The sequence below is a fragment of the Hyperoodon ampullatus genome (assembly GCF_949752795.1).
Source record: "Hyperoodon ampullatus genome assembly, chromosome: 9".
In the NCBI taxonomy this organism is placed as follows: Eukaryota; Metazoa; Chordata; class Mammalia; order Artiodactyla; family Ziphiidae; genus Hyperoodon; species Hyperoodon ampullatus.
This window is the reverse complement of record NC_136922.1, coordinates 59,618,565-59,637,818: the sequence shown is the minus strand read 5'-3', so window position 1 is coordinate 59,637,818 and position 19,254 is coordinate 59,618,565. Positions and strand designations below refer to the sequence as shown.

General features: G+C 36.2%; 1 protein-coding gene across 1 annotated transcript in view; it reads left to right on the top strand.

Moving 5' to 3' along the window:
* Positions 1–1,918: 1,918 nt before the first annotated feature.
* Positions 1,919–19,254, top strand: part of SKAP2 (src kinase associated phosphoprotein 2) — a gene marked incomplete at both ends in the record, with an annotated part of 146,906 nt that continues 129,570 nt past the window's right edge. Inside the window, 3 exons of the mRNA XM_079711518.1 lie at positions 1,919–1,985; positions 11,440–11,545; positions 12,159–12,184. Coding sequence (XP_079567644.1) covers positions 1,919–1,985; positions 11,440–11,545; positions 12,159–12,184 — 199 coding nt within the window. The remainder of the gene's footprint in view (positions 1,986–11,439; positions 11,546–12,158; positions 12,185–19,254) is intronic.

Here is a 19,254-nt window from a genome sequence, read left to right as displayed (position 1 = left end):
TCTAAATCTGAGTAGGAATTTCAGATTCCATTTTAGGGAATAGGTTTGTTTTGGGGTGTCTTTTTTGTTGTTATTTTGCACATTTTACTTCAATTGTAAAGTTTTTGACTTTTTTGTTTTGTTTTGAGAGAACTCCAAAATGTTCTAATTTTTCCTTTTACAATTAGTGTTTGGTGTATTTCTTAGAGAATTATACAAAAATGACTTGTACTTGACTACTTAATTTTTTACTATTACTGTCTAAGATTTTTTGGTGTGAAATATTAATGGAGCCATTGCTCTGTGTCATGTTTTGGGTTCCAGGTGGGGATGAAAGTTATGATAAATTTTGTGCCCTACAGGAGCAAGAAGGAATCACCTATGGGGCTTGTTTAAAACGCAATCAGTAACGTCCCATCCTAAACAGACAGAATCAGAATTTCTGGGAGTGGGACTTTAGAATCTGCATTGTTAATAGGTTCTCAATGTGATTCTAGCAAACTAAAGTTTAAGGAGCATTGATCTAGTAAGAGTTGGAGGGTAGAGGAATAAACAATTTCCATTGTTATTGGAGCTGCAATACAATCTTCAAAATACAATAGTGGCATCTAGGAAAGGCCTTTGCCATGGCGGTTCCTATCTGAAGAAAAAAAGTGTGTTTATTTATTTTCTTACACACACACACACACACACACACACACACACACACACACCCCTTTAAAAGCACCAGAACGGGGCCTCCCTGGTGGCGCAGTGGTTGAGGGTCCGCCTGCCGATGCAGGGGATACGGGTTCGTGCCCCGGTCTGGGAGGATCCCGTGTGCCGCGGAGCGGCTGGGCCCGTGAGCCATGGCTGCTGAGCCTGCGCGTCCGGAGCCTGTGCTCCGCAACGGGAGAGGCCACAACAGTGAGAGGCCCGCATACCACAAAAAAAAAAAAAAAAAAAAAAAAAAAAAAAAAAAAAAAGCACCAGAACGTATCTTTTAGAGAAAACCTGTAAGAAGATTTGGAGATAGGAGACAATAAGTATGTGTTGATTAAACGATCAGGTTGGAGTGAACAGAGTTTATAATTCCATTCTACTAATCACCAGCAATTTTCTTTTTGATGCTTATAGGTAGACAGTGGTATCTGTGTCTACTTAGCTTTGTGTTTGTAACTAGACCTCCCTGCTCTTCGTAGTGGGGGAAATCAGTCACCCCAAAAATCTAAATTAGGTAGAAAAGTAGTGTAAGAGCCAATCAGAGCGCTCTCTGGAGCAGCTCCAGACTGGCTTCTGAAGGAGGACTGGCTGAAGATGGGACTTTGTTGCCATCACGCAATGGGATAAAGAAGGCCATAATAGTTTAGGGTGGTCGAAAATTCCATGTGGGGTACTGGGCGAGGTGTTACACCTTGGCGGGGCTGATTAAGGTCCAGAAAGTCTCTCGATCGGAAAACCTGGAGGCACTACGGATACCTTATTTTCCGGGACCGTGGAGAAATGGTCAGCAGTTGCGGGGGTACCAGTGATAAAAATGGTCGCAAGGCACCTCAGGCGCTGGATCAGGTGATGCAGCCGCACTCCACTCCCTTCCCACCAGCCGCTCCCCCTCTCGCGCCCCTACGTAGCGGTGGGTGTGGCCTGCCCAGGGGCTCTTTTTCGGAGGCAAGGAAAACCAAGGGTTACACATGCGCAGTTAAGGCCGCTCCGGCCCTTCTGGCCTCCTCCCCGCCCACCGCCCCGCCCCGAATTGCCGGGCGGGGCTGGGCCGAGAGTCCAGCAGCCGTGGCTGGGGCTTCAGTGACTTCCTTGTTGTGAGCCTCGGCCCGGCAGTGTCCGGACTCGTAGCTGTCCTTACCGGGACCGCCAGCCTGAGTCTAGGTCGCAGCCGCAACCCCAGCCGGTCGGGTCCCCTTTCAGCGCAGGTCCTTTCCCCGCACGCCCCGCGCTCCCTAACATGCCCAACCCCGGCAGCACCTCCTCTCCCTACCCCCTCCCCGAGGAAATTAGGAACCTGTTGGCAGGTAAAAAGCGGGAAGGGGGCGGGTAACGCGGCGGGGGCGGGGGCGGGGGCGCGGGGACGGCGAGCCGGTGGGGACAGAAGCGTTCGGAGTCTCTCCCCTCCTTCTCCGCTCTCCCCACGCCTCCTGCCCAGTGGGAGTGGGACTGGGAGTGGGGAAGTGGGGTCTGAGAATGGGAGTGGGCGTGTGTGTTGAAATTTGGTGCGAGGATGGTGGGGAAGCCCTTCTTGGTCGGCTACACTAACGCGATCAGGACAATTCTGTATACGTCGTGAAGACGCCGTGTGTGTGTATGTGTGTGTGTGTGTGTGTGTGTGTGTGTGTGCGCGCGAGAGAGAGAGAGAGAGAGAGAGAGCGATAGAGAGAGAGCGTGAGCAAGAGAGAGAGAGGGAGGGAGGGAGAGGGAGAGAAGTCAAAGAAGTAGTTTTCGGTTGGCTGGCCGATGGAGGAGAAAGAGATTTCTGAGCTACAGGGGTTAGGAGTTTGGGGTTATGGGACCAAAAGGTTTGTCATTTCTAAAACTCCCATTTTTCTTCAACATTCAGTCCACCCATATTTGAGACCTTCGAAGAGAGCCTGACACTCAAATGGCCACTTGTCTTCAGCCTGAGTAACATGTTAAAACAAAAAAGGAAGGATGTGTTAAAAGTCCAACTTCCTGTGTCACACGATTAAAGTACAGTACTTCATCTTTGCACTCTCATCTTCCCCTTTTCAGTTTTAACTTACCATTTATAGGAACTTAGGAATTAAAGGTGCATTCTTCAAGGCTGTTATGAATCCACTGCTAGTTCATTAATATACTTGATATGGAGATGTGTATTTTCACTAAGGGCTGTTAAAAAATTTGTATTTCTGCACAAGGTAGAAAAGACAATACATCTGTTTTAGGGTAGCACAAATCTTACCTATCCTGATGCTCTGGAATTCTTCCCATTATTCACTTTGTCATGTGTACATCAGAATTCTGAATACTGAATTTTGATTAAAAATTTTTACTTTTCTTTAGTTGTTTCTTTAGTATCCTTCAATATTGGTCATGAATAACTGGATTAAAAGAGTTTCTCTTAGATGCCTGTGTTACAATTTGCGTATTTTAACTCTTAAAGCAGTGTTTAAAATGTGACATTTTAAGTAGTAAGTTACTGTTAGAGCACTGTGAGACCAAATCTTATATGCTGTTACACTATTTTGGTGGTTAGCATCTTGAATATGATAGAGAAAATGAAACCAATAGTGTATGAATGCAGACATGTTTATGTGAACATGATTGCAGTGTGATGAATGCATTTGTGGTGGGACGGTGTTTTACTCTAAGAAATGCTTGTTGTCATTAATGGGTACCACTAAGGGGAATATTGAGAGAACTGTAGGGGCTGAGTTAAGGCAGCTTTTATTCCATTCTATGAGAGTTTCAAGTGAATGCTGATTTTGTTTTACTGCAGTTAACATTTTTGTTGTTACTATGCTGGAATTCCTTGCTTAGAATATTATTTTAGTCACCAGGTCAGAGAACTGTTTATCATAACTCTAAAAATAGATGTCACCATTTTCAGGATATTCTAGGTGTGAATTTTTGAGTTTAAGAAGTAAAGTGTAGACCTCTGGGTACATGCTTTTGAAGCTTGACAGCTCCACAGTAGACAGTTTGCTATCTGGATCCATAGTCATACATTTGCAGATAGTATGATATATGGGTTATGAGATTCTTTATTCTCTGATCCCCATAGATTACAAATATTTCATGTAGCCATTATTTGCGTAATTTAATTGAAAGCTCAGAATTAAATAATATTTAAATTATCTGCCATTGTTAACTTCCTATATACCTTAGCCATCTCTCTCTCTTTAATCAGATAATAATACTTACATAATGTCTGAAATCAGCGTTTTAAAAATCATTTTATTGACATTTTCAGTATTTCACATTTTTAAAGCAAATCACATATTAAAACACACGAAGTATTAAAAACAAATAATAAAACATTAAAATTTTGTTGATTACAAATTTGACTTATACTTTATTTTCAGAGGATATTTTCAAGAGGTATGGCTATGAGGAAATATATATGATATAAATTGTAAAGAAATGAAACAAGTGAACCAGTGTTTTTCAGTTTTCTTTTTAAACTAATCATTCAAAGAAAATGGTTAACATTTTATGGTTGATTTTAATTAAAATCTTTTTTTGAGGTAGGAAAGGTTTCAAGAATAAGTGCTCTGAGGATTTTTTTTTCACATTTTTTATCCAAAAAATTCTGTTGGATTGTGCATGATCATTTGCATTATTCAAGTGTTTGGGTAATAGGACATGGTTAGATTTAAAATTATTAAAACTATAGAGGAAGAGTTGACATTCGTTTGAATTTTAAAGATATTGCTGGCTTACCTAGTTCTTTCTTTGAAAGTAAGAAGGAGATATTGGCAGTGGTGATTGTAGTTAACAGTTGAGCACTCTTAGAATGCATGGCGCTATGCTAGAATTCCAGGGTAGAGAAGATAAGGAACTAAACTTTTCAGGCATTAAAATTCCTTCAGAAAAAAAGAATATAAAGTCAAAAGATAATGCCTATTAAAAAAACTGTTTTGGACATTTCCCCTTGCGTTCCATGTTCCCTTTATCCAAATCATTATGCCATATGTGTTAAATGTTTGACGTTTCAACTGCTTGATAGAGGTAGGTGCTCAAATGTATTCTTATCAATTTATTATTCTCTTCTCTTTATTTTTTCCTCTGATTATATCTGTTTGAGGCTTCCTTTTCAATATTTGTTCCCCCTCCTTCTGATTCCTTCCCTTTAAAAAAATTCTTTAGAAATGCAAAAATCCATAGAGGTTATCATTCTTACCTCACATTTAATGATGCTCTTGAAAAAGTGGCTATATAGTTTGACCATTAGTTATTTTTATTTCTGTGGAATCAGTATATTAAATATTGATAGCCTATACTTTTTATGAAAGTGTTGAATTATTTTCTTGTCCCATGAATAGAAAAAGGTTTACAGATATTTGTTGTTAAAAGTAAATTGGGGACTGCCATATGCACTACAGGCAACCTTTAATTTTTTTTCACCACAATGGAAGAACAGGTTTAGCTGGGATAATTAGAATCAAAGGATTATCCCAAATCTTGTCCATTTAATCTTCTCCCACATCCAAATATTTTGACTGGGATGAACAGCAAGAATAATCTTGATTTATGTGAGTTTTTTCTCCAGGCAGGCAAGAAAGTGAGAGGAATTAGAACCACTGCTCGCCACTCCCCACCCCCAATCCCCTTGATTTGTTTAATCGCCCTTTGAATACTGGACTCTTGGTGGTTTGCAGTTAGATATTCTCATTCATTTGTTTTAGGACAACATATTTAAAAAGGAAAGCTGTAAGAAAATGTTAGTTTCTTTTTATTGAGTTAGAAAATGAAACCAGTGTTGAAGAAAATGATGGTTGTTAGTATACTCTGAAAAATCAAACCCAAACCAACCAAACAATAAACAGAGTGGTGTCTGCAAAGTGACCCTGAGATTTTGTTCACTTGGCAGTCTTGATTAGAAATATTGCATTTTCCTCTATTGAGGATTTCCAGGACATTTTTAAAAACCTTCACACATAATTGATAATCCCTTTAGGGACACTAGGTAAAGAACGGAATTCAGTTGAGATAGAGGTAGAATTTTTTTCAATGCTGAGAATAGTGTGGTTTGATTTCCACCCTTCCAAAGTTCCATTTATAACTTGGTCAACATTTCAGTTTTATTTTTCTTTTGAGAATCATTTATGGTGTATCTAGTGTCCCATAACTTCCTTCTGGGGCATTGGCTGAGTATGTAAAGGGAAGAGTGCCACCTACTGAGTCATCAGTAGTCACCTACTTCTTTAGCACCTGGATTTTCCTATAGAGCAAGAACAAACCTGCCCCATTTTGGCAGTAATAACTAATGAGTTTAAAGTTGATATGAGAACCTTTGATCTTACAGTGAAATCAGTCCATGACACCTCTAAGATTTTTCTCTTCTAGAAATAGGAATATATGTTTGTAAATCAAGGGACCAGAAAGTTATAGTGTCTTGTATGGGTCAAATAACATAGATGACTTAAGATGTGGTGTTAGGAAAATTATTTGCCTGTGTTAAGCATACAATATTCTGTTTTTTCTTGGGAGAGGATCTTTGGCTGTCTTGTTTTTTTTTCATGACTTTCCTTTTAAAGTATTTTCATCTCAGATTACTAAATAAAGCTCTTGATAATATGCTAGTATGCACAATTTTATAGTTACCCAATCCAAATTATCACTGGTTTCCTTTTAAAAAAGAAATCTAAATATTCTAAAAAAAGAGAAGTATATAAAAAATTTCCTAATGAGCTTAGCTTTACTTTATCAGCATTAAAGTATTACTAGAAAGAAGACAGAAATATCAGAGTGGGAAAAGCCTTGGGTGATTTGAAACACAGTTCAGTTGTCTCTCATAAATTTACGATTAAGTGTCATATATGGGTGATAAAAGTGGCATAGGCTAGTTTTTATATACTCATTATTCACTTAGTTTGTCTTTTTCAATTAAAGCCAAGTCTATCTTTTTCATTCCGCTGAGTTTACATTTCTTTTTCAATCACATAGTGAACACATTACAATACATGATACCTAACAGTGAATATAGTGTAAATCTCAGACTAATGTTTTATTCACTGTGGCTTCTTTGAAAATGTGTAGTAAAGAGATTTTGATGATTATAAGGTGCTATTCATCGAGTCATCTTTTAGAGGTGAAAAATATTCATCTCTATCCTTCAACAGTCCAGTTTTCCACCAAAATAAGTCATTTCGCCTCCAAAGCCAATTTGGAAATGTAATCAGATGATTGGATTGTAAGACTCAGATACGTTTTTCCTATCATACTTTGAGAACTCCTTGTGCTTGTTCCTGTCTCTTTTTCCATGTTTGAAAAGTCCACAGTTCAACCATAACCTGTAAAGGTGCTGGGTAATCAAGAGAAAGACATTTATTAGAGCTATCAATAACTTTTTAATTAGCCATTCTCCAAATTTGGGCATTTAGCTTAATTGGTCTACATGTGCCCAGTTTAACTGATTTTTATGTTTTCACCAGTAGGTATTTGGTCAGACCATACCCTCCTTTAACAGAGAAGAAAAGCTTCTCTTTTTGTTCTGATGCCAACTTAAATTCTAGGCTGAGATTCTTGTTAAGTTTAGTGATAGCACCTCAGTGAATACAAAGTGCAACTTGGCCCAATTCATAAAGTAGAGAAAGATGTGGAATTAAGTCGTAAAGCCATTTGGGGTATGGTTTGACTGGTTTTACACTTACTCATTGGTCTGGGGCTGAGCATGTGGTAGTGGATTCATTCTAATTCTTGCCCCCCTCTCCTGTACAATTCAGGCCATCACAGAGGCTCTGTGTGTGTGTGTGTGTGTGTGTGTGTGTGCGCGCGCGCGCGCGCACGCCTGTGCCTGCGCGCTTGCATGCCTGCGCAGGGAGGTGAGGTATTGGTTGGTTGGAGGACTAGGCAGAAGACACCAGGTGTTACCTCTGTGACTTGTTTACAACCTCCAGCCTGGAAGTCATATTCCATGGTGGAGGATGGTGAGGGCAAGTGGTCAAACCCCGGCTTTCTTAAAGAGTTGGAACCTGTGCTATGTACTCAGCTTGGAGAAGCCGACAGTTTATAGTTTGCAAGAATTTTAAAACTGTCGTAACCTTGTGTGGTTTCACCTTGAAACTGCAATTAGTATGGAAATTGGTAGAAAGCTGTTAGCTTGTGTGTGTGTTAGATACCTGTCCTAGCCTCTCGGGCTCTAGGGGGAGATGAGTGGCAGTTTTTCTAGGGGGTCCATATGTACAGGAAAAGAAGAAAATTTGAGTACCACTAGGTGATTTAGTGTGTGCTAAGTATTTACCTCTTAGGGGTTGCGATGGCTATTGAGAAGTTTCTAACTTAAACTGCTTGAGGATTGCTGAGCCAAGACATGATGTCATCTTTTAATGTTGTTTTCAGACCTTAACGTTTATCTACAGAGCGTTGTAAATCAGATCTTTCCAGAGGCCTTCTCCCCCAGATCTTTACAGTTGTACGGGGAGATCAGGTTTGCTCTGACAATGCTAAGGTGTAACAGGAGCAAAAATCACCACCACATTTGTATTCGCTGAGTAACTTTTTCCTTGGTGATGATTTGGGGGCAGAGGAGGATGGAGATGGGGCCAATTCTGGGGTTAAATGCGGCCAGCGCTGACCTGCGGTCTACGTGACGAAGCGCGGAGCGGCGGTAGGGATTAGACCTGGTGCTTAGAGGGCGCCGGAACTGCGCTTTCTCCACGTGGCCGGGTGGGTCCTTAAGCTTCTCCTCTCCCGTGGAGGATGCTGGCGAGCCGAGATCCCTCCTGTGAGAAAGAGGAATTCTGTCTAACTCACCAGGCCAAGAGGCCAGCGAGGAGGCAGGCTGACCTTTTCTTGTAATCGAATTACGGCTGTTCCCCGAATTACAGGCAGTCTGGAGTCGGTGAAATCTACATATTAACAGAGGGACATGACCCCTAAAGGAAGGTAGAAGAGGGCTAAAGCGCTCGCTAGTTTACCGTTTGCAGGGCTATTCAGAGCACAATAAAAAGCTTCAGATCTCTTTTCCAACCAGCCAGGGGAGTGCTTGAGTCGCCCAGGACTTTTATTGCTCGCTTTTGAAATATTACCCTGGCTCTGAGCTACAAAGCCGCAGATCCAGTCCCATTTGTCAGGCGTGGGCGCTGCCCCAAACCAGTGCTCCCTGCTCACAGCTCCAATGACGGGAACCCTGGGGTTTAACACTCCCAGTGTCTCGGACGGCGGAGCCCGAGCATCTCCCGGTGAAGGCCGAGTAACTTTCCAGCACCCGCTACGTCTTTGCGCTGGGGAAACGGGGTCGGGGCTCTGCGCAGGGGCTCGGCGAAGGCCGCGGGCACGTCTAGAGGGTCTCCTGTGTCTAGGAGAGGCTGGTTTCGTTCGATTTCAAAATAAATGGGCACAGTATGGATTTTAAGAAAAAACCCGGATTTCAAAAACTTGAAAACCAATTGAGTCTGTGGGCAACAACAAACGAAGACTATTGCAGGAATCGCTTCCACTATGAAGTTCTTATTTGTTAAAAAAAAAAAAAAAAAAAAAAACCAGAAAGCAGGTTGTACGCTTTCCACATCTCGTTTGTGAAATAATTTTTAAAAATCAATGTTTATTAAATCTTTTCAGTTGCCTTAAACCCCTTTTGTGGCAGAAGTTTAGGAATAAATACATTAAGACTACTCTAAACATATAGAAATTTTCCCTTGCGCAATCTCTGAATCTCCTCCCACTCAGAAAACAAACAACAGATTCTTCCTGCAGTCTCACACTCCTTCAACAAGTATTTCCTCACAAAATAGCATAGCTCAATAATTTAAAAATATTTTTGGCACTGTTAGGAAACACTATATAGAGCATTACAGCTTTTTGTTTCTGAGTTTTTATACAACTGAAAAGACCTTTTAAAGAAATAACTCGGGCTGTAATTCGTTCTGTTATTGCTTCCGGAGATAGAAAAGAGATCCTGTTTGTTTAAACTTGTATTGTATAATGAAAATGTAAAATAGGCAATTAAATACTCGTGTGGATGAGGGAATTAAAGACAAACACTGAGTGAAAGTAACATTAAGCAAACTACCAATCGTTATGCCAGTGATTCTCCCAAGTATTGAGTCTGGTTGGAAGAAAGAATCAGCAGTAGAGGTGCTACTCCTTCTCTTACTCCAGTTTCTTAGTGGATTTATTGGAGCCATCTCAGAGAAGCCAATGATCTTTTCCATTTCAGCTAATATCTGAATGTCCAGAGGTTGCCTTGCTCCTCTGGGTGCGTACAAAATTTAGAGTTGAGAGAAGAGTGCTTTTTTATAAGTCTCATTATTTTGAACTCACTTTAGAAGTGTGGGTCCAATTTGCACTGGTACTGGATTATGTCTCTGTGTCCCCCTCTTCAAAATAGGGACAGCTCAAGGAAAGAGAAGCTGTGACATTTTGCTTTTGTTTCATTTTGATAGTTACTTTTAACATTAGTCAGTAATGGACTTCAAACCAGAAAGCTACTTAAAATTATTCCAAGACGAAATTTTAATTATTTCACTTATATTGATTTAGTGAAGAATCACTTTTACACAATTTATTATGAATGAATATAATAACAGTTTAATCAGCTTCACTCCTTGGATCAACATACTTTTGTAATCAAGAATTTAAAATCAGTTATAACATTCTATTTCAAACACTAGGTTTTAAGTTGCTAATTATAAGTACAGTTGAAAGACTATTTGCTATACTGCTTTGAATTAAGTATAATATTATTGTATGTTTTGATACCATCTTTTTATCAGTGTGAATTAGGAGACAAATTAGTTAAATAAAAAGAAAGTAAAACATATACACATCTCTTCAATATGAAATATGGGTGGTTTATAGTCATACCGACTGAAAAAATTTTAATGGTATCTTCTATATTAGATATCTCAAAGTGACACTTGAAATTCTGAATATAAAGTTAATTTAAACTTGTACAGTATTACATGAACAATAAGAGTGGTGCTATTGTAAAATCAAACCAATAAGGATTTGGTGGAATTGTATACCAGAGAGAATTAGAAAGCAGAATAATTTAGAAGTGTACTGAATTAAAAAGAAGCTTTGTGAGAATGTTATATGAGGCTATAGAAGTCTTATCTCTTGGTTACTATATTTTAAAATAGTGGCTAAATCTATTTTGCCACTCTTTCCTTTATTTAAAGAAATATTTCCAGGTAGTAATGCCAAGGCAGGAAGCAAGAGGACACAAAACCACACAACTGATTATCTTTTTTATTTGAGAATAGCTGGCCAGAGTAGGTGGGGCAGGTAGGAAAGAGGAGGGTTTGACTTGGGAATCTTGGCTAGAAAAAGGGATTTGTTTTTCCTCTAAAGCATTAAGCGCTGCATATACCTGAAAATTGGTTACACTGGGAAAAGGATGCCTTTGCCAGAGACATTAGCTTATATTGATATAATATTGTGAATGACCTGTTCATACAGGAACTTACAAAATACTAAAAAATGATAGTAGCATGCGTGAAAGCTCTGCACTTGCTTTTATACAGAGAATTTGTTTATGGGGCACCATAGTTTATTAAAACTTGCATGCTTCTTCCTGGTTTAATGATGCCAAACATTCAAATAGCATTCGCTGTGTTAAGCATAAGTAGAGCATACACATTTTATTAGCTAAGTGGTGAAGATTTGTCCAATTTAGTATTTGAAACATACTTCAACTGTTATGCTTTGGATTGATAAATAACTGTAACAAATTGTACAGATATTAACACTTATGGGTAGAAACAATCATTGTCCTATTTGTCTTCACAAAAAAATGATTCTTTCCTATAATTTGTATCCTTTTTCTTATATTTCATGGTTTAGATGTTGAAACATTTGTAACAGACGTACTGAGAGGGGAAAATTTATCCAAGAAAGCAAAGGAAAAGAGAGACTCCCTTATTAAGAAGATAAAAGATGTGAAGTCTATGTAAGTCACTTACTTGCCTTTTATTACTTATTTCTTACTTATAAGAAACGTTGTAATTAACATTTTAATGAAGGACTGATTATTGTGGGATTAAATTTTTTATGTTCTAATTTAATTGGTTTGAAGTATTTTTAAAGGACAAACTATATTTCTACTATAATAGTTTTTAAAAACAGACAGGCTTATCATAATACTGTTTTTTGTGAAGCCTATTGATTATGTATTTTTCTAAGCATGCTAGCAAAATCCAACTGTTTATTTTGATTATTTGAGGATATATTTGGTTTAACTGATAAGACATAGGTAGGTTGAGAATTTTAACATAAATACTGAAGATACCTCCAGATACTCAAATGAATAAATGTAATTTAAGTTGTATGTATTAAAGATATATTCTGGTTTTACTACTGTAACTTAAGTCTTTAAAAATACCTTTATTATAAATCGATAAGCCTTTTGGAATTATCATTTCAGGATAGGAAGTAGTTTTTTCTATAAATCTATATTTACAATATAGATTTTAAAATAGACTTGAATTATTGCCATTGATTAGATCTTGTTTTGATTTGTCAACCCTTATTTTAAAATATAATGTTCTTGCTTTATCTTGCAGCTATCTTCAGGAATTTCAAGACAAAGGTAAATTTTCAAGTTTTGTCAAACTTGACATTTTTTTTCCTTGCAGAGATTTTCAATAGGAAAATCTAACACATACTGAAATTTGATAGTTGGAGTCAAAATTTAAATTTCTGTGTTGTATACTTAGACATTAAAGATGAGAGTGCTAGCTCCCCCTGCTGAGAATAAAATTAAAAAACATATCTAGAATCTACTCTGCACAATCTTCTTTTGCACAATCTTTCATGCAGAAATCTGTGTTTAACATTCTTAGGTTTTATGGTTCTTAGAGTTCATTGTGGCAGAAATTTGTTAAGAAAGGTATATACGTGCAGTTACACACGGAAGGATTTTGTGAGGCAGAGGCGAGATACCAACCTAACACCATTTAACCCTGTAGAGATTACTTTATAGTGGTCATGGGAGCAGGAGGGCCTATGGCTGGGTGCTCATAGGTAATGTTTCTAAAAGGTAATTGGTTTAAAAACAGTATCAATTTTTGTTTGGGAGCATGAGTAAAATCTTTTTCAAATGCTGGTTTTTATTATTCTTGTGATTCTTTTGATATGAATAAATGTATGCCGTAGGCATTTTCAAAGAAGGGGATTCAGTTTCATTTTTCGAAACACGTGAGAATGCTGGTAAGCTGATTGTCTTCCTTTAGATTTGAGAGACAGCTGCTTAGCGTACTGAAAACCAAATCCAGAAAGGCGTAGGAAGTTTCTACTATTTCATGTCTTCAGCTCTGCAAGGGAAACTTGGTATGGCCCTTACTTCCATGATGCTAATTCATAGGTCATGACCTGAAGCCTGTGGATGCTGGTATGAGGGTCACAACATGAGGTCAGTTAACTATGTGAAGCTAGGCTCTGAGTTTGGGGGAAGCAGTGTGGCATCTTCTAACTGGGGTTAGCAGATACCACAGAGTAACTCATATCTCTGCCAACTGATAAGTGAGAGAGTAATGACGGTTTCAGTAAACCAGCTACTTAACCAGACAAACCTAAAATCAGTTAAAAGGAAACCACAGTTTCTTTTCACAATAAGTCATCACAATTGTTGTGATTAGAGGAAATAAGAGATTTTTTTCCGTATTAAACTTTTCAACACTGTTAAATAAAGGGAAGAGCAGGAAACTCCTCCTCTCCACAAGTACCTACTTCTTTGTTCTCTATAATGAATCTAAACTGTGGGTTTAATCATGTTGTATTTTGCTTAGTTGAGTATAGAAATAATGAGTTTATGCATTTGAATTATGATAACTTTTATACAGTGCACTGTTTATAGGGGAAATATTGCGTATCAGATTCTGCCTTTTTTCTTAAAAGGCACATTTTGTTCTAGTGGTTACTTATTGGACTCTCATTGTGACTTAATTATTTGTACGTTAAACATTTTTAAGCTAAGAAAACGTGATAGTATAAAGTCATATATGTAGAATTGCATATGATTCAGTAATAGGGTAGGAACTTGCCCTTTGGTATTCTGGTTTAGGACTTGTTCAGGTGTGTGGATATTAAAATTACATTACTGAGATACATTCTTTGTCTCTAAGGAGAATGGAAGTTTATATAGTATTTGGTAGAAATTGAAAAATGAGCCTAGAATAAGAGTTCAAATAACACAGAATTCAGAGATTCCCCATAATCATTTTCCTCTGAATAAGTCATTTGTATTTCAATACTGCTGTATTGAGTTAACTAATCACCAAGAGTGCCTGCTCAAAAGTAAGCCTGTGGATAAATTAGATGTATACCTTGGAGAAATATGAGAAGCTGAGTAATTTTATGCCATTCTACCCTCAAAGTATAATTCGACTGTTCTAAAAAGACTATTTCTGTAGTTTGTTAGAAATAGTAAAGGGAAGTTAGTACAGGCTTAATAGTTGAATAAGCAATTGCTCAAAAGACATATTTTTTAAAAACAGGAATTTATTAATAATCAGGTCTCTACATTGAATAAATTGAATTCATCTAAGTATATTTTGATAATGCTGCTTTTCTTTTTTTTCTTACATTTTCTTCTTGGGGTTTTTGGATTGTCTTCATCCAAGGAGACCTGGGCAGAAATCCTTTTGGCTGTTTCCCCTCTCTCTCTTTCTCTCTCTCAGGTCAACATAGGGTCACAATGAAGTGACCAGAGGCTATTTTCCTGCTTTTTACCTTTATATTCCTATTTGTTTCACATACTTTTTTTTTTTACATGATGGTTAAGTACCATTTTAATATCATTATTGGGAGAAAAAAGGACCTGGAAGAGAGTTCTTAAATAAAATGAATTAATTCACATTTATTTATTTCAAATAAGTGAGTTATTAGTTACTTTAATGTTCACAGATGTCTGTTATCCTTCCTTACTTTCCTCTCACAACTCTTCTTATAGTCTTTAGATATTGTACTTGACAGAATAACTATCTAACCCTAGTTTTTTATTCTTAGTTACAATGTAGCCTAGTAATATAAAGTATACTCCTAAATACAGGCTTCATGCACTAGAATTATGCTCATTTTAGAATTATTTTACAATTATGATTATTTCAGAATTTGTTCTCTGTCACATCATAAGGCCATAGCGCTCTTAAATGTGACTTGAAATAATTATTTTGGGGATGAAAATATATTACTACTTGAGTAAAGGTGTTACTGACTGAGTATAAAATAGAATTTTCTAATATATATTAGGTATATGATAAAAAAGTTTTACTTGTAGTTGTATCTTGCCCTTATATTAGGCTTGTTTTACTCCAGTGATGATTTTGGTATTATTATTTTCTTTATAGAATAAGATAATGTGAAGATACCTATGCATGACACATAGTCAGTGTTCAATAAGTGTTATATTAATGTGTATTCTCAGATTCAAGTTCATTTATCAAGAGGATTTAGTAAATCTTGATTTATAATTCAGTTTTCAAATAAATTTTGAGGAAACCATAAATTACTAAAGGAAGGGTATGCATATTAACATGAGACAAATATTTCAAGAGAATATTTTTCAAATATGGGTGTCTACAGCTTTAAAAAATGTGAATATATTGTTTTCAATTCTCTTTAGATGTCATAACTAAAAAGCTCTCATTTTCTCCTTTAAAATATTTTTCCTCTAAATTAAAACATTTATTTAGCAGATTTTATCCTAAAACTCCATTGATATTGTTAAATATGAATAGGTTTACTTAGAAAGCAATTTCCTTTGACCTCATTGGTATTATTAAGTTTATTTATGGACTAAACTAGTTTTTTGAGTAACAAGGCTGTTAGATAAGAAGGGACCCATTTTAGTTTGTTCTGATGGAATCCTTGAGAACAGCAGAAAAGTCAGAAGTTTGGATGACGTTTAACTTCGTTTCCTTTACTCTTCCTAACATAGTATATGTTCTTCCTAACAGAACATATACTCTTCCTAACATAGTATATGTTCTGTTGAAAGTTAGCTCCCCAGTGAAATCTGAGCAAATAACTTGCAGCTCCCTTACCCCTACCCCCCATCTCTGGCCTTGTACAAATGTGTTAAGCATGTTTGAGATTATGGGGCCTATAGTAGTAGAAGTCTGTTTCAAAAGTAGTATTTGAGGAATGGTGTCCTTCCTTTAAAATTCTGCCTCATGTTTGCATGCTGTAAATTAGCCCTTCTATGGTAGAAGAGTTATGAAGAGAATCTTATTTGTGGTGACTCAAATCTTTCAAATTTTTAAGAATTAAACTACAGGTTCCCTTAAGAAATAATAAGTTAAATGTTTATGTCCATCCATAGCTGTATATTATCACTTGAGAAATTATTTTGGACAAGTGAACTGAGTAGAAAATTAGAAATTAATATTTTTCACTCAAGTAATTTTCCCCACCAAGTTTACATTTCATTCTCTGTAAAAGGGAATGGTTATCATCTGAATTTTAGATATATTATTTAGTTTACTGTTTACCTGATTGCATTCAAAATAGAACTGTATTTGCTAAAACAAGCAGTAGATTGGTTGAATCACCTTCAATGGTGGGATCATGACTGTTCAATTGCTGCTGGGCTTTATCTCCAGGCATTTAGGAAATGTTAATTGACCATGAGCCATATAAAAAAGAAGGGATAATAGTAATTTGAACCCAACTATTAAAAATTTAAAAATATTTTTCAAAGAAATATGCTGCTGTGATACGCCTAAGACTTGATTTTGATGTGTTATTTAACTTGCCAATGAAATTACAGGACAAGAAGTCTTGGATCATTGTCTTTTAGACTGTTAACTTTGTATCATTAATTAAACTTTTGAAAGTTGTGGGATAAATCAAACGCTTTTCTAGGGAAACAAGAAACAGTATTAATGAGCAACAACCCCATAATTATCCTTCTGAGTACATAACAGGGACACATTCATGTCTTTTCTTTGCGCAATAACTTTTACAAAGAAGTATTTTTAAACTGATCATTAATTTTATGACCATAGAAATGAGATGCAAAATTTATGCTGTTGTCATTGGCACAGGCTCAAGGCACCACTGACATTATGTGTGATGGTAATAGAATGGCTGCCAACTAATGATTCTGTAGACATTTCATTTGAGCATGCTTTTCTTTTAGATGTCTGATTAGGCTGTAATGCTTTCAATTATGTCTGTAAATTGTATCGGATACGTTTACCTGATGCCCATTGTTGCTTTGGAGTTCAGTTTTCTATTACATAAACACAAGTTGAACATTTTCCTTTTAATTTATCGAAGTCTTTGCAGGTATAGTTGCAAGTACTCAGCCCGTGGGGAGAAAAAATGCTTTGCACTGCTCAACAGCGACCCCTGTGTTCAATTAAAGCTCCTTATAATATAGCAGCTCTTTGTTGAGTTGAAAAATATAATTAGGGAGGGGGGAAAAGGGGTGGATCATCACTGGAACAACAGTAAAATGAAAAAGACTATTTTGAAAAATGATGTGTTTTTTTCAACTTAATGCAAGTTAAAAAGGGAATAACCCTATACAGATGCCACAGGGATGCTTATTCTTTACTTTCTGAGTTAAATTCAAGGAAAGTTTTAAAAAAGGAGGAGCGGGGAGGGGAGAAATGAGGCCAGTAGCAGTACTTAATTTATTTTGTCTTAGCTAAATATAAATATCACAGTATTTTTTTTTTTTAAAAACCCAACATTTGAAATGAACTGCAGTTCTTAGAATGGGTAAATTGAAGACAATTTCACTTTACTCTATAATCCAAAAAGTGTTCTTTTTTTTTTTGAACAAAACCAAAAACCACAGAGGTCTTTAACATGTCAGTAACTAATTTGCATAGAACGGTCTTAACTTATATTAAATATTATTGAATTTATAGCTTTAATAATAATGTTTTTGCTCTGTGTGTGTATGTGTACATACATGGATATATATACAAAAGTATATAATGGATATTATCAAAGGATAATAAACTAATTCTGATTTTCAAAGCTTAAAAATATTTTGTTTATTTCCACACAGAGTTTAATAGATTTAAGCATGAGCATCTGAATTTTTTTCAAAATCCTTTCCATAGAATCAATAGCTTTATTGTTGTATTTCTGTATTCTTAATAGTGTAATATGCTAAGTGCTAAGTTATGGTGATGTAGTCAAAGTGTGCTAATACTTTTTTTTCATAGCAAGATTTATAGTTCATGATTTGAAATAGCCTTAGAAAATTCATAACATAAAAATTCTTACTTTATTAAGAATATAAGGATATTCTAGCAATTTTGAGCAGTTGAGGATTTTGTGATCTTTACTACTGTGTATTCCATGAGCTGTCATTTTATGCTCAAACATATTTTTACTAGCACTTTTTATGAGGTTCTCTCTTACCTCATATTTTAAATCAGACCACTCTTCTTTCCATAAGAGAAATATTATAAGGGATCACTGAATGTTCTGAGAAGTACTTTGAACATCTTGAAAGAAAGAGAAATTAAGATCCGAAGAATGAGTAGTATTTGTACATGTTTCTTGGAATTTTAATTGGGGAAGAAACATCACCATGTATGGTACACATAATGGTATAATCACTAAGGACAATAAGATAGTCATCTTTATGTTCTGCTCTTATTGTCTTGATGGGAGATATCTTTACTTTCAGGGTAGGGATGATGAATGCTGATAAAATATCAAAATTTTAAAAAGTAGATATGAATATTGGTTTTTATTATTTTGAAAGTGTTGTCTTGAAAGAGGCTCTTTACCAAAAATATGGTGGAAGTAGGGTGCAACCCATCAGATACATGTCAGAGGATACAGATATCCTTTTGGAGAGCCAGGTAGCTTTAATCTGGATCTGCCCAGCAACTATGATCTAAAAGTAATACTATAGGCACTCTAGGATTCCTATGGAGATTTTTCACTATGATTTTTAGGTAATACCTGAGGTGGTTGGTTTTCTCTTGAATTTTTAACAAATTTTAACAAAATTTTAACAAGTAACCTGAATTGTTAACAGATCATTTATATGGTATTAAGCATACCTTTTTCCTTGTTGTTCAATATGGATGAAGAATGAGTGCTTAGATATAACTGGGATATAGCAAATGTTTGATTCACTCTTTTAAAAAATTATTCTAAATGAGTATATGGAAAAAACCCAAACCACAAGGTTTTATTGTGGGGATTAAATGACTTCAAGCCAACCAGTCAGCCTAAGATTTGGAAATCATCTAGAAAACTAGCCAGAACACAAGAAAAAATAAAGTAACATATTACTGAATGCAAAATCGAAAGTGTCTAGTTTGTAAATCACCTTGTTTGAATTTAAAAGGTTTATATGAGTTTTAAAGCAGTTTTTCCGTAAAAGATTCCTGCTCTGAAAACACAACTGAGTATTTTTAATCTATTCTAATGTAATCTGTGATTTTTAATGAAAACATAAAATGTTCATATGGCTTTGAATGATCAATTTCTCATCATCATTTTTCCAATTATTGAGTAGGTAAATGGAATTAACTTGAATTGTTTTCTCTGTTGTGCTTCCCATGCTTTTTTTGGTTGCTGTTATTGTTATTTTGGTTTTGTTTGTTTTGGTTACATGTTATGTTTTAACCTGCTTCCACTTTTTTGAATTCATCTTTGTAGAGACCATCATAATTTTGGAAC